General features: G+C 42.7%; 2 protein-coding genes across 4 annotated transcripts; one reads left to right on the top strand and one right to left on the bottom strand.

The window, feature by feature from the left end:
* Positions 1-1,355: 1,355 nt before the first annotated feature.
* Positions 1,356-6,417, top strand: chgb (chromogranin B). 3 transcript variants are annotated; one of them, XM_036210606.1, is made up of 7 exons: positions 1,356-1,518; positions 1,606-1,655; positions 1,745-1,835; positions 1,972-3,525; positions 3,748-3,968; positions 4,067-4,144; positions 6,165-6,417. In XM_036210606.1, exons 1-7 carry the CDS (start codon positions 1,458-1,460, stop codon positions 6,240-6,242), a joined length of 2,133 nt encoding a protein of 710 aa, XP_036066499.1. In that variant the 5' UTR covers positions 1,356-1,457; the 3' UTR covers positions 6,243-6,417. The 3 variants fall into 3 exon arrangements, with proteins under 3 accessions (XP_036066499.1, XP_024147081.1, XP_024147082.1); XM_024291313.2 differs by having other exon boundaries at positions 1,360-1,518; positions 1,972-3,968; XM_024291314.2 differs by having other exon boundaries at positions 1,362-1,518; positions 1,609-1,655; positions 1,972-3,968.
* trmt6 (tRNA methyltransferase 6) lies at positions 6,411-12,044 on the bottom strand. Its single transcript, XM_024291315.1, has 12 exons — positions 11,814-12,044; positions 11,536-11,666; positions 11,347-11,456; positions 10,333-10,424; positions 10,172-10,255; positions 9,979-10,103; positions 9,745-9,906; positions 9,507-9,661; positions 8,313-8,398; positions 7,897-7,999; positions 7,746-7,832; positions 6,411-6,789 (listed from the first exon to the last, which is right to left on the bottom strand). Exons 1-12 carry the CDS (start codon positions 11,921-11,923, stop codon positions 6,634-6,636), a joined length of 1,401 nt encoding a protein of 466 aa, XP_024147083.1. The 5' UTR covers positions 11,924-12,044; the 3' UTR covers positions 6,411-6,633.

Below are 12,044 nucleotides of genomic sequence, written 5' to 3'. Positions count from 1 at the left end.
TAATAAGAAAAACATAATAAATAGATACATAAACATATTTGATCTTGATGCCCAAGCATCAGCAGACATAGATTGATCATTTCTGGGAATCATTGCTGTCAGATCTTCGTGAGGTTAGACGCCCTCAGAGGGGATTGTATCGGTTTGAAGGAGACGCTTGAGTGGATCTGCTGACTGAGCAGAAGTTTCTCTTTAGTGTTTCAGTCTTTTGTCCTCTGTTTTATTTGCAGAGTAAATCGACTGATATCCGATCAGAATTCTTTGTATTTGGCTTTTTAAGACTCCGTTTTCAGAACATGACATCATGTGCGTCATTCTGATAGAACAAAAATGGAACCATTTATATGTTGTGTCGATTCCACTAAATAAGCCAAATAGGAGAAGTTTCAAATTGGAAAAAGACCCACTTTGATGAAAATGATGTTCTTGTTTTCGGATGATGGAGGACATATATAAAGAAAATTAAGCTCTAACTTACATTTCTGAGTATTTCCCAACCCCTTTCCCGCCCTTAAGGGCAGTTGTTACCAAGATGACTGTAGTGTCACCACTGTAGAATCTCTGAAAAACGTTATTAGCATTTATATGAATTGGTAAAACCAGCCGAAAAAAATGACACAAGTTTACATTCATACAATATTAGAAATAAAAATGATTTTCTGAAATATGTGCTCAAAAATCGCACGGTTTGCATCACAAATGACACATTTGAAGCCTCCAGAGTCGGACGAGAAAGGAGCTCTGTAACATTTGGTACATTGAACCAGAGCAAAAAGTTCAAGTCTGCTGCAGTCAGCACTTTTGAAATGGATAAACAGCTGAAGCGTCGCCTCCAGATAATAAAAGTTTTCCAGCTGAGGCTGAAAGACTCCAGTAAATCCAGCTGGAACTGCGGAAAAACGGGGAGTTTGGACTTCATACTGCAGATATGGTCGGACTGTAGGATTTAGGTGGTAAAATGTATATTTTGAGACCATTTCAAGAAATAAAAAGTAAATCAATGAGCCATCCAACCCTAACACCTGCAGATAATGGAGAATGTGCTGCTTCTTTTTCCATTTGGGAGATATTTGGTGCATTTTCTTTGCATTAAAGTGAATTTCTCCTGTTTCAATGTCAAATTAATGTTTTTCTTGCTCCAAAACATTTTTTTTATTAAGAAAAAAGTATAAAGCTTTAACTTTCTGGATTCATTGTGAGGTTTCCTGGCTGCACCTGCAGGCGTCAAACCATCACCTGAACGCATCACGACACTAAGTAGATTTACAAATCCACTCCAGGTGATCGACCTTGTTTGCGCATCAACTTTAACTCAACGTCCTCTAACGAGTCCTGACACGAGCCCAGAGCCGTCCTCCTCCCACGCTCCCGCAGCGCGCTCCCCTCCTTATTTGAGGCTCCTCCGCTCCTCCGCTCAGAGCAGCGGGAGAGCCGCAGCTGGACCCCCAGCTCCAACGATGCAGCTCCACTCCGCCAAGATGAGAGGCATCTTTATCGTGGTGGTGGCTCTGATCGCAGGTGAGTGAAAAACGTTTTTTAATGGAGATTTGTTCAGCACCGCAGACAGCTCCTGCAGCGGCTCACGTGCGTCTGTTTCTCCTAAAGCAGAAAGTCTTTCGCTTCCTGTGGCCAAAGAGGGCCAAGGGGAAGACATGGTATCATGTTTTATTAAAAAAATCAAATTAATCATTAATATTTGGTCAAGTTTGCCAAAAATAAAACAGAATTTTGTTGATTTTTTCAGGTGAAACGGTGTTTGGTTAAAGTTTTTTCCAAAGCTCTGTCCAAGGCAGATTCCCAGCTGGATCCAGAATGCAGAAAACTTCTCCAAGCCGGTATGGATTACCTCTGATGAGTCCTTTAAAAAACGCTAAAACATTTTAAATAGTCTAAAAATGCTGTAAAGATAAAACCCTCTAACACGTTCATAAAAAGTTGTAGCTACTCTAATGTTTCTACTGTTCGTTAAAGGGGTCAAACATGCAGCTCTGGACAAAACCGGTGATGGGGGGACCGTTACCATGGAGATAGCATCTCCTATGTCCAAGCCGGCAGATGTGAAAGACGTTGAGGCAATTCTGAAATCTGTGGGAGACATAAAGGGAAGCCCCGAAGATGAAGACGGAGACAACGGGAATGAAGAGCCGGAAAATCGTGAGAAGAGGAGCCGCTGGAGACCTGGAAGATACCACATGAGGAGACACAAGAGAGGAGAGGAAGAGGAGGATTACGACCGCAGTCAGGAGAGCTGGGGTGTGATGGAAAAAAGATCAGAGGATGGAGAAAGAGAGATAGGAGGCAGATACCATCAAACAGGAAATGATGAAGAAGAGCAGGAAGAGCCAGAGGATGAGCGTAGCCAAGAGTACTGGGACATCGACAAGAGGAGAGAGGATGAAGACGAGAGAGACAAGCAAATTTGGAGGCCCAAAATCTATCATCACAGGAAGAACTTCTACAAGCGAAGCGACGAACCACGAGAGCAAGGTGAAGAAGAGACCCTGGACTACTGGGACTTAGACACAGACAGGGAGAAGAGGAAGTGGAGACCGGGACGGTATCATCTGAGGAGATACAGGCGGGATGAAGAGCTGTTGGACGACCCTGGGGAAGCACCAGATGAAGAACGTAGTCAAGAAACTTGGGATGTGGACAAGAGGAAGTGGAGACCTGGTAGATACCACCAAAGAAGACACAAGCGTGATGAAGAGGGGATAGAAGAAGTCCCAGATGAAGATCGCAGCCAAGAAACTTGGGATGTGGACAAAAGGAAGTGGAGACCTGGAAGGTATCACCTTAGGAGATACAAGCGTGATGAAGAGCCAGCAAACGAAGAGCCAGAAGAAGAACGGAGTCAAGAATACTGGGATTTTGAAACTGGATGGGAGAAGAGGGGATGGAGGCCTGGTAGATACCACCAAAGAAGACACAAGCGTGATGAAGAGGGAATTGAGGAGGAACCAGATGAAGATCGTAGCCAAGAAACTTGGGATGTAGACAAGAGGAAGTGGAGACCTGGTAGATACCACCAAAGAAGACAAAGGCGTGATGAAGAGGGGATCGAGGAAGTCCCAGATGAAGATCGCAGCCAAGAAACTTGGGATGTAGACAAGAGGAAGTGGAGACCTGGTAGATACCACCAAAGAAGACAAAAGCGTGATGAAGAGGGAATTGAGGAGGAACCAGAAGAAGATCGTAGCCAAGAAACTTGGGATGTAGACAAGAGGAAGTGGAGACCTGGTAGATACCACCAAAGAAGACAAAAGCGTGATGAAGAGGGGATCGAGGAAGTCCCAGATGAAGATCGCAGCCAAGAAACTTGGGATGTGGACAAGAGGAAGTGGAGACCTGGTAGATACCACCAAAGAAGACAAAGGCGTGATGAAGAGGGCATTGAGGAGGAACCAGAAGAAGATCGTAGCCAAGAAACTTGGGATGTGGACAAGAGGAAGTGGAGGCCTGGTAGATACCACCAAAGAAGACAAAAGCGTGATGAAGAGGGGATCGAGGAAGTCCCAGATGAAGATCGCAGCCAAGAAACTTGGGATGTGGACAAGAGGAAGTGGAGACCTGGTAGATACCACCAAAGAAGACAAAGGGGTGATGAAGAGGGCATTGAGGAGGAACCAGAAGAAGATCGTAGCCAAGAAACTTGGGATGTGGACAAGAGGAAGTGGAGACCTGGCAGATACCACCAAAGAAGACAAAGGCGTGATGAAGAGGGCATTGAGGAGGAACCAGAAGAAGATCGCAGCCAAGAAACTTGGGATGTGGACAAGAGGAAGTGGAGACCTGGTAGATACCACCAAAGAAGACACAAGCGTGATGAAGAGGGGATCGAAGAAGAACCAGAAGGAGAACGCAGTCAAGAGTCCTGGGATTTGGAGAAAAAGTCATCAAAAGACGGAGAAATAGAAAAGCACATTTGGAAACCAAGTTCAGATGAGCCGTCTGCTATAACCAACAAGGTATTCATGATGAAACTTCACTTTAGACAAAGAAAAAGTTTCTGTGAGCATCAGCAGCACCACCCTGTGACTCCTTCTCTTGGTTGTGTTTGTTCCAGATGAGTGAGCTAGCCAAGTTGCTGAGCTACAAGGACGCCACGAAGAGCTCACAGCAGAGGGCGCTTACTCCACAGGAGGTAAATGAGTCTCTTGATTTGGGCTGCAGGTTCTGGACCGGTCCCATGAGAAGTGAGAATAAAATCTTGAACTAAAGCTGCCCTCACTGGCTGAGCAGATGCTCTGCCTCTACCACTCTAGTCAGAGCTCTACCTGAAAAATCCATAAAAAGACAGTTTTTTCAAAATGGCAGCTTTTCTGTTAGGTTATCTACATGGTAACCATTTAATTTTATGTTTGCCTGGAGGTGACAAATAGGTTGATGTGCTTTTTAGAAGAATCTGCAAAAGTAAAATTTTGTATTTCCATAGCAACAGAGGTTTTTTGTTAATAATGTTAAAATTTCCTATAGGTTTATAGTGTATGATATATTTTTTCGTTCATCTTGAGCCAACGATTCATCTATTAAAAACTCTGGACCAGTCTTGCAAGATGTGAGAGTAACATCTTGGAATAAATCAGCCCTCACTCGTTCTGCCCTTACCACATTGGTCAGAGCTTCAACTGACAAATTCATGAAAAAACTTTTTTTTTTCTCAAAATGGCGGCTTCTCTGTTAGTTTATCCCCATAGCAACCATTTAAATTTTCCGTCACAATGGTGTGACAAACAGGTGTAAGTCATTTTTATAAGAATCAGCAAAAGTAAAATTTGGGATTTCCATAGCAACGGAGGTTTTAATGTTTATCACCCTCAAATTTCTTATATATATATATACTGTATTTTATATTGGTTGATTCAGCTTGAGCCAAAGTTTCATGTAATAAAATCTCTGCACCAGTCTCACGAGTAGAGAAAATAAAATCTTGAATTAGAGCTGCCCTCACTCGTTCTGCCCTTACCACTCTGGACAGAGCTACAACCGACAAATTCATGAAAAGACAGTTTTCCAAATGGTGGCTTTTCTATTAGTTTCTCTCCATAGCAACCATTTAATTTTATGGTCACCTGGGGATGAAGAACAGATCTACATAAGTTTTAGAAGAATCTGCAAAAGCAAAGTTTTGGATTTCCATAGAAACGGAGGTATTAGGCTAATAGCGCCCAAATTTCTTATATATTTATACTGTATGATATATTGTTTCGTTCAGCTTGAGCTAACAATTCATGTTTTAAAATCTCTGCACACCAGTTTCACAAGAAGTGAGAGTAAAATCTTAAATAAAAGCACCCCTCACTCGTTCTGCCCTTACCACTCCAGTCAGAGCTACGACTGACAAATTCATGAAAACGAAGGTTTTTCCAAAATGGCGGCTTTTCTATTGGTTTATCTCCATAGCAACCATTTAATTATTTGGTGGCGTGGGGGTGACGACCACATCTGTGTCATTTTTAGAAGAATATGCAAAAGTAAAATTTTGAATTTCCATAGCAACTGAGGTATTTTTTTTTAAATAACAGCCAGATTTCATGTACGTTCATAGTGTATGATATATTGTTTGGCTCAGCTTGAGCCAACGATTCATATACTACATTTTCACAATATTCTAGGAAAAAATGTGCAGGCTTCAGGGGAAAAGTGTCTTTTGTGAGCTCGCCAAGCTAACGCTGTTCAATATGTCCAACTTCTAAAACCAACATTTTTTCCTGAGTCGCTTACCAATGAAATTTTATACTTTGCTTCCAAAATGGCCGCCAATCTGTAGGTCCTGTGGCCATCCCATCATTTTAATATATATCCGTGATGTGTGTTTTGGTTTCTTTAGTGGATTTTTAAATATTTCAGAGCCCTACTCCACGTTCCTGCTTTTCCTCTTTGCCTTTTTGCCTCTTTTCTCCCCTTTTCCATCGTCTGCAGTAACACTGCATGATCATTACCTCTTTAAAACCATTAAAAAACCCTCCAACCTGCAGAGACTTATTAATCCAGACACACATTAGAGCAGGAAAACAATTTACCGAGGCGCCACCCGTGATTTATTAGTGCTGCAGCACCAAAGGTAGAAAGCGGTTCATGCCTCAGTTACCCCGAGTGCACGCACGCTGCGGTTAAGTTCGATTCTGTCGCCGCTCAGTGAGTTTTTGCTTTTGTTTTTTTAGGAGAAAGAGCTGAGAAACCTGGCAGCGATGGACCTGGAGCTGCAGAAAATGGCTGCAAAGCTGCATGAGAACGCGTAACCATGACGACGTCTGTTTGATAGTTTGTCCTTTGTGTGTTAAAATGACTAAAATTTGTTAAATTTTCGTGACATGTTGATGTTATTTGAACTGCATGGCATGGATGTTTGTGTGAAACAAATAATAAAATGAAATAAAAAAATCATACCGTTTCAATAAAATGAAGGATTCTGGGAACAAAAATATCTCCGATTTATTTCTTAAAGAGAATCCATCATAACAATAAACAAAACTCTGAAAAATATAAAAACTAATTCAAAAAGCTGCTACAGCTTTTGGGGGAAAATAATACATTTCTACCTCTCCACATTAGTTTACTATTGTTGCTTCTGCGAGACGCTCGGCGTCTCCAGAAACGTCTGTCCTGAACAAACTCCAGCAGTCTGTTGGTTCAGCCCAAAGTGTCTTTGAGTTTCTGCCTTTTGGGCGCCGGTTCCTCGCTCTGCAGCGAGCCGGCGGAGCGCTCTGAGGCCACGGTGGTTCCTGATAGGAGGTATCCGCCGCCGCCGCTCATCAGCAGCCGAGGATGCGTCCGGTTGGGCAGAACCTGTGGACGAGAGGAGCAGAATATGACCAAATCAGGATATTTTTGGAACATTTCGATTGAAGTTCCGTCCAGATCGTCTTTAAATCTCTTTTTTCAAAGCGCTCCCAGTTATCTTTTAATTATAATTATGCAGTTTCCAGTTAAAATGTATAAACATGAGTCAATTTCTATGACAAAGTTTCTACAGAGCGGCAGAAATTCTTTCTGAGTTGTGGGTGGGGCTGTTTAAATAGACTCCGCCCCCTTCCCCTCCCTGTTGGTGAGAGCGAATATCCTACTTTTTGTTTTCTCCTGATTAATTTGAGTAAAACAACACCCAGAAATGCTATTTTAATCTAAAATTTCGTTAAAAATGTCATAAAAACAATTTTTATGGGAGTGGGTCTGTAAGAAATTTCTAAACAAACAAACGTTCTGTTTGCGTCTGATGATCTAATCAGGACATCAGCAGAAGAAGCAACATTTACTCCTCATTTCAGATCTCTGGTCAAGATTTTATTTGGTACTTTGCTTTAAAATTCTAAGTACTAAAAAATGAATCAGAAATGAAGGAATTTACTACATTTGGGAGTGAGGGGCTGTAAGCTAGCAGGAAACAGATGGGTGAGGGGAAGTGGGGGCGGGGTTGCTCAACTGAAAATTATTTTTTCATTAAGGGGTTAAAAACGTCATAATTGTAATTAAAAGATTTGAAAATAGATCAAAAGATAATCAGAGTTGAAGTTTAAGTATTGATAATTATTTATCTGAGGACATATTTTGTTCTTTTATCACATTAAAAGATGCTTTAGTTACGAAACTAAACTTTATAAACACAATTTTTCAGTCTAACAGCTTTTAGCTGCATTTTTAGCAGTTGGTCCAAAGTTTAAACATTAAAAATACAATTTCTTTAAGCATTTGCCAAACAAAAATGTATAAAAGGATCAAGTGGATCGTCCTCTCAGCATGTTTACCTGGTAGTGTCTGAGCCAGGTGTCGGTCACCTTCAGGCCGACTGCCCCGCCTTGTTCCTTTAGCTTGGTGTAGCATTCGATCAGCGGCTGCAGGAACGACAGGACAGCTGCAGCTTCAACAGGAAACAAAGGTCTCAAAAACGTTTCTTACCTCCAGGTACTGGGAGTAAACGGCGAACGGCCTGGAGGGCGACAGGAAGCGGAGCAGGCGCAGCAGGACGGGACACGGGTGGAAGCGGCTCGCGATGACCAGCCTGCGTTTGCAGAAATGAAAAACCAAACAGATGATGGAGCAAAGCCGAGACTAACTGCCTTCTGCGGCGCGGCGTTTCTCATCCTGTGGGATGGGAGTCGATAGCAGAGGCTGATTTAGGACGGCGGTCCCTGTTCATCGTGCTGCCATAAACCCAGCAGATCGATAGTCACCTTCATGCCAGCTCGTCCATCCATCAAAAAAAAGAAAATGCTAAGTTTTAGTTTTGAAGATAATGAACCTCATTTCCTTCTAATGACCCTCATTACCTGTGAGGATATCAAAGCTCTACTGAGGAGGAAAGAGAAACCAACCCGTCAGCGTTTCTGCCGTCCAGTTGGGCCGCAGCAGCTGCCAGCTTCCTCTGCTTCTCCTCCAGCTTCACCTTCTTCTCTAGAGCCTTCACAAAAAGGAACAAACAAAGGATGGTTGGTCAGGAATGCTCGGAACAACACTTCTAAAACACTTTAGAATAAATTGATTGATTTTTCGTCTTTCACTTCCTCATCAACCATCTCGGTGTGGTTAGTGGAGGGCTGCCTGAACAACTTGGGGGCTCGTCCGAGATAAGGAAGTAGTGTTTTTTTGGTTAAGTGATAACATCCTCTCCATGGTGTCACCAAAACCACAACAAAACTTTATTAGCAAAATTAAGAGAAATTCAAACCTGCACATTTCACTTATGAGGGCTATCTCAACGATTTGGGGGCTCGTCCGGGATGCGGAAGTAGGTTTCTTTTTGGTGGATGACCGCATCCTCTCCACGGCGTGACAAGAAAATTGACTCACAATAAAACAATTGCCAAAATTGGAAGAAATTCAACCTCCAAGTTTCATTTAACCCCTTGTGCTATCTCATGGGGTCCAGATGACCCAAGCCGTACATTGACGTTATCCATCCCAAGAAATGTGGATGAAGGTGGACAGGATTTCATGTCTCCCACAGACACCAGTGAATTGATAAATCATTGGGGGGGAAAAAAAAAAGTTCAGCCAACTGTCTTGTGGGGTCCAGATGACCCAACTGCCAACGTCAACATACCTTAGCACAACGGTTAAGTGGGATAGCCCAACAATTTGGGGGCTCGTCCGAGATAAGAATTAGTATTTTTAGGTGGTTACTAACATCCTCTCCGTGGTGTGACCACAATAACACCAAAACTTTAATGGAAAAATTGAGAGAAATACAAACCTGCATGTTTCATTTATGAGGGCTACCTCAACAATTTGGGGGCTCGTCCGGGATGAGGAAGCCGGGTTCATGGGGGTTGCCAACATTCTCTTCACGGCATGAACAGAGTCACCCAAAAACTTTATTGCCAAAATAGGAAGCATTAAAACCTGTTTCATTGATGAGGGCTACCTCAACAATTTCAACAATCTGGGGGCTCGTCCGGGATGCAAAAATAGTTTTTTTGGGTGGCTGCAGTTAATTTAAAACTTTATCGCCAATATTGGAACAAGAACAACCTGCAAGTTTGTAAGGAACTTCTAAGACTGGAACCCACCTTGGCTTCCCTTCGTTTCTCCTCTTCCTTTTGCTTCTGGTCCTGAACTTTGGCGTCTCCGCTCACCGTCTCCATACTTTGATCGTCTGGACTGCCGTCCTGCTGGTCGGCTCCAGGCAGAACTTCCTCCTCCTCTGCAGTCGACTCTTTTTCACCTTAAATATACATTAAAACCACAAAAACAAAGGTCATAGTGAAGGTTTCAGTTAACATCTAAACCAAAACGATAACTTCATACCAGCAACGGGCCGTTTGTTCAGAGTCCCCGCCTCCAAAGCGTTGAGGTGGCAGATGGGAAACTCGTGCAGCGTCTCGTAAAAATGTGCAGGGAAGCCGAAGCTCTCCACACCGGCCCGGACTGGACCTTCTCCTGGGAACATCTGGATGACGGTGCCGAAGCCTGGACCGGAAAAAACGACGGAGTGAGTTTGGAGAGAGAAGAAGAGTCTTGGAGCCCAAACCATGATATTACCTCCCATTCGCTCCATAATGGATCCTAAGACCAGTCCGGCACACGTCTCAAACACCAGAACTTTACTGTTGGCGTGGATGTTGGCCAGAGTCAACATCTGGGCCAGAGTGTCGTAGCGTAGATGGCTGCATCACATGGAAACAAGCGTGAAGACGTTTGCTTGGACCATGAAGTGTCGATTCGATCGACTCACCAGATCTTCCCCGGTTCACGGCCGTGGTACATCATGGCCAGGATCCGGCAGTTCGGCCTCAGAACCGTCACGGTGTTTTCATACCTAAGAAGAAAAAGGAAACGCTTCAGGTCACCAAACACGGCCGCGTGTCCGGACGACGCGCTGCTGGAGGGACCCACTTCTTCTTCTTCTTCTTGATGTATTTGTCCTGAGCGTATCCAGTCTTGTTGCTGAAGGTGGAGCTGTTCTCGATCAGCTGCTGGACGATTTCCTGAGGACCAAACGTGAACGGAGCTCGTCAAAACCCGGAAGGTCCTCCGCTAAAAACAACACAGCTTTTCTCTGCATTTTTATTCAGATTCAGGGGCTTAGTACGAGGGCTGCCACGATTAGTCGACTAATCGACTCATAAATAGTCGATTAGTCGACTATATTATATTACATGCAGTCAGAGTGTAGTAAAGTTGAGAGTTTTAGTGACAGTCTGCTAGTTTTTAGGACTATTTTAGCATTTATTAAAGTTTTTTAGGCTATTTTGGAGTTTAGCTAATATTTCAGCTACATGCTAGCTGTTTTGGCTAATTTAGACATTTTTTTTCATCTATTTTGACATTTAGCTCATATTTTAGCTGGCTATAAGCTTCAGCGTTTTTAGCTAACAATTTCAGCATCTTCAGCTGCCAAATTCAGCTTACAGCATTCACGCTAGCATTATCACAGGTAATGCTATATATCTAGTTTTTAGTTAGTTTGAAGCGTTAAGTTTTGTGTTTTATATCCAGTTTGCGTATGACCCGATTAGTCGTTAATCGGGAAAATAATCGGTGATTAGTCGACTACTAAAATAATCATTTGTTGCAGCACTACTTAGTTCTGGATTAGATTTAATTTAAACCCAAAATATATCGTTATTTTAAGGAAGAACGCTTCATTGTTCGTTATTGATTATCTCGTTATAAGGAGAAAATTATTATAGAAATAAAAATTAGTGCAGGCCATTTTTGGCTTCCGTAGAAAAACATTCATAATAAACATTTTATTCCAAACATTTGACATGTTACTCCAATCAGAACTAATCTTAAAACAGCTCCTCTGTGTCGTCTGAATGACTTTCATTCAAACTTGTGTTTAAATTGAATGTTTTTTCTCATTTTTGTTAAACCTGAACCCAGAAGAAGTGAAGCTGTCTGTACCTGGCCCCTCAGACCTTGGTCTTTCAGCTTCTCGATGTCATCCTTGGTGAGTTTCTGGGATTTTCCATCATCGATGATATTCCTGTTGTCAGTTCCCGCCACCTTTGAGTCTGCAGAACCATGAATGCAGATGAAGGAGATGAAGATGTCTTCAAACTCACAGCAGTACATCCTGTCTCTGTTTCCCACCTGGGGGGCTTTCGGTGGTCTTGGTGTTCTGAGGCTGCAGACCCCCTCCAGCCCCGATCTCGAACGTGTCTCCGTACAAACATCCCACCGCGTTATCCAGGAAAATCCACTGCTTCTCAAAAATCACTTTTCTGAAGGAAACCGGAAACAGTTTGGTGCTGAGCAACATCCAATCAGGTCCGCTTTACCTTTCATTAGTTCCGGGTTGTTCCTACTCATCAAACAAGAAACAAAACACAAACTAGCAAATATATTTACATTTTTTATGTGTGACTTACTTTTTTGGAAGTATTTGCACCGATTTATAGATGTCTCCTCGCTTTAAAACAACGTAGTCACCTTCTTTGATTCTGTATCGATCATCGTCGTCGTCTCCAGTATCCGCCATAGTGAATCAGATTATCACTGAAAGGAACGAAAAAACTCAAAATTTAACGATTCCGATTAAAAAATGACTAAATATGGACCAGAAAACAGGAAAAGTGCTGTAAGTTAGCAGCACGTGTTAG

This window comes from Oryzias melastigma, linkage group LG24 (genome assembly GCF_002922805.2).
Source record: "Oryzias melastigma strain HK-1 linkage group LG24, ASM292280v2, whole genome shotgun sequence".
In the NCBI taxonomy this organism is placed as follows: domain Eukaryota; kingdom Metazoa; phylum Chordata; class Actinopteri; order Beloniformes; family Adrianichthyidae; genus Oryzias; species Oryzias melastigma.
The sequence above is the reverse complement of the archived record's forward strand: the minus strand, read 5'-3'. Positions and strand labels throughout refer to the sequence as shown.

Coding starts and splice junctions, on each gene's coding strand:
- chgb (XM_024291313.2), top strand. CDS start 1,458: ATGCAGCTCCACTCCGCCAAGATGAGAGGCATCTTTATCGTGGTGGTG. Junction 1,836..1,971: donor CAGAAAACTTCTCCAAGCCG/GTATGGATTACC, acceptor TGTTCGTTAAAG/GGGTCAAACATGCAGCTCTG. Junction 4,145..6,164: donor GGGCGCTTACTCCACAGGAG/GTAAATGAGTCT, acceptor TTGTTTTTTTAG/GAGAAAGAGCTGAGAAACCT.
- trmt6 (XM_024291315.1), bottom strand. CDS start 11,923: ATGGCGGATACTGGAGACGACGACGATGATCGATACAGAATCAAAGAA. Junction 10,256..10,332: donor ATCAAGAAGAAGAAGAAGAA/GTGGGTCCCTCC, acceptor TTTTCTTCTTAG/GTATGAAAACACCGTGACGG. Junction 9,907..9,978: donor CATTATGGAGCGAATGGGAG/GTAATATCATGG, acceptor TTTCCGGTCCAG/GCTTCGGCACCGTCATCCAG.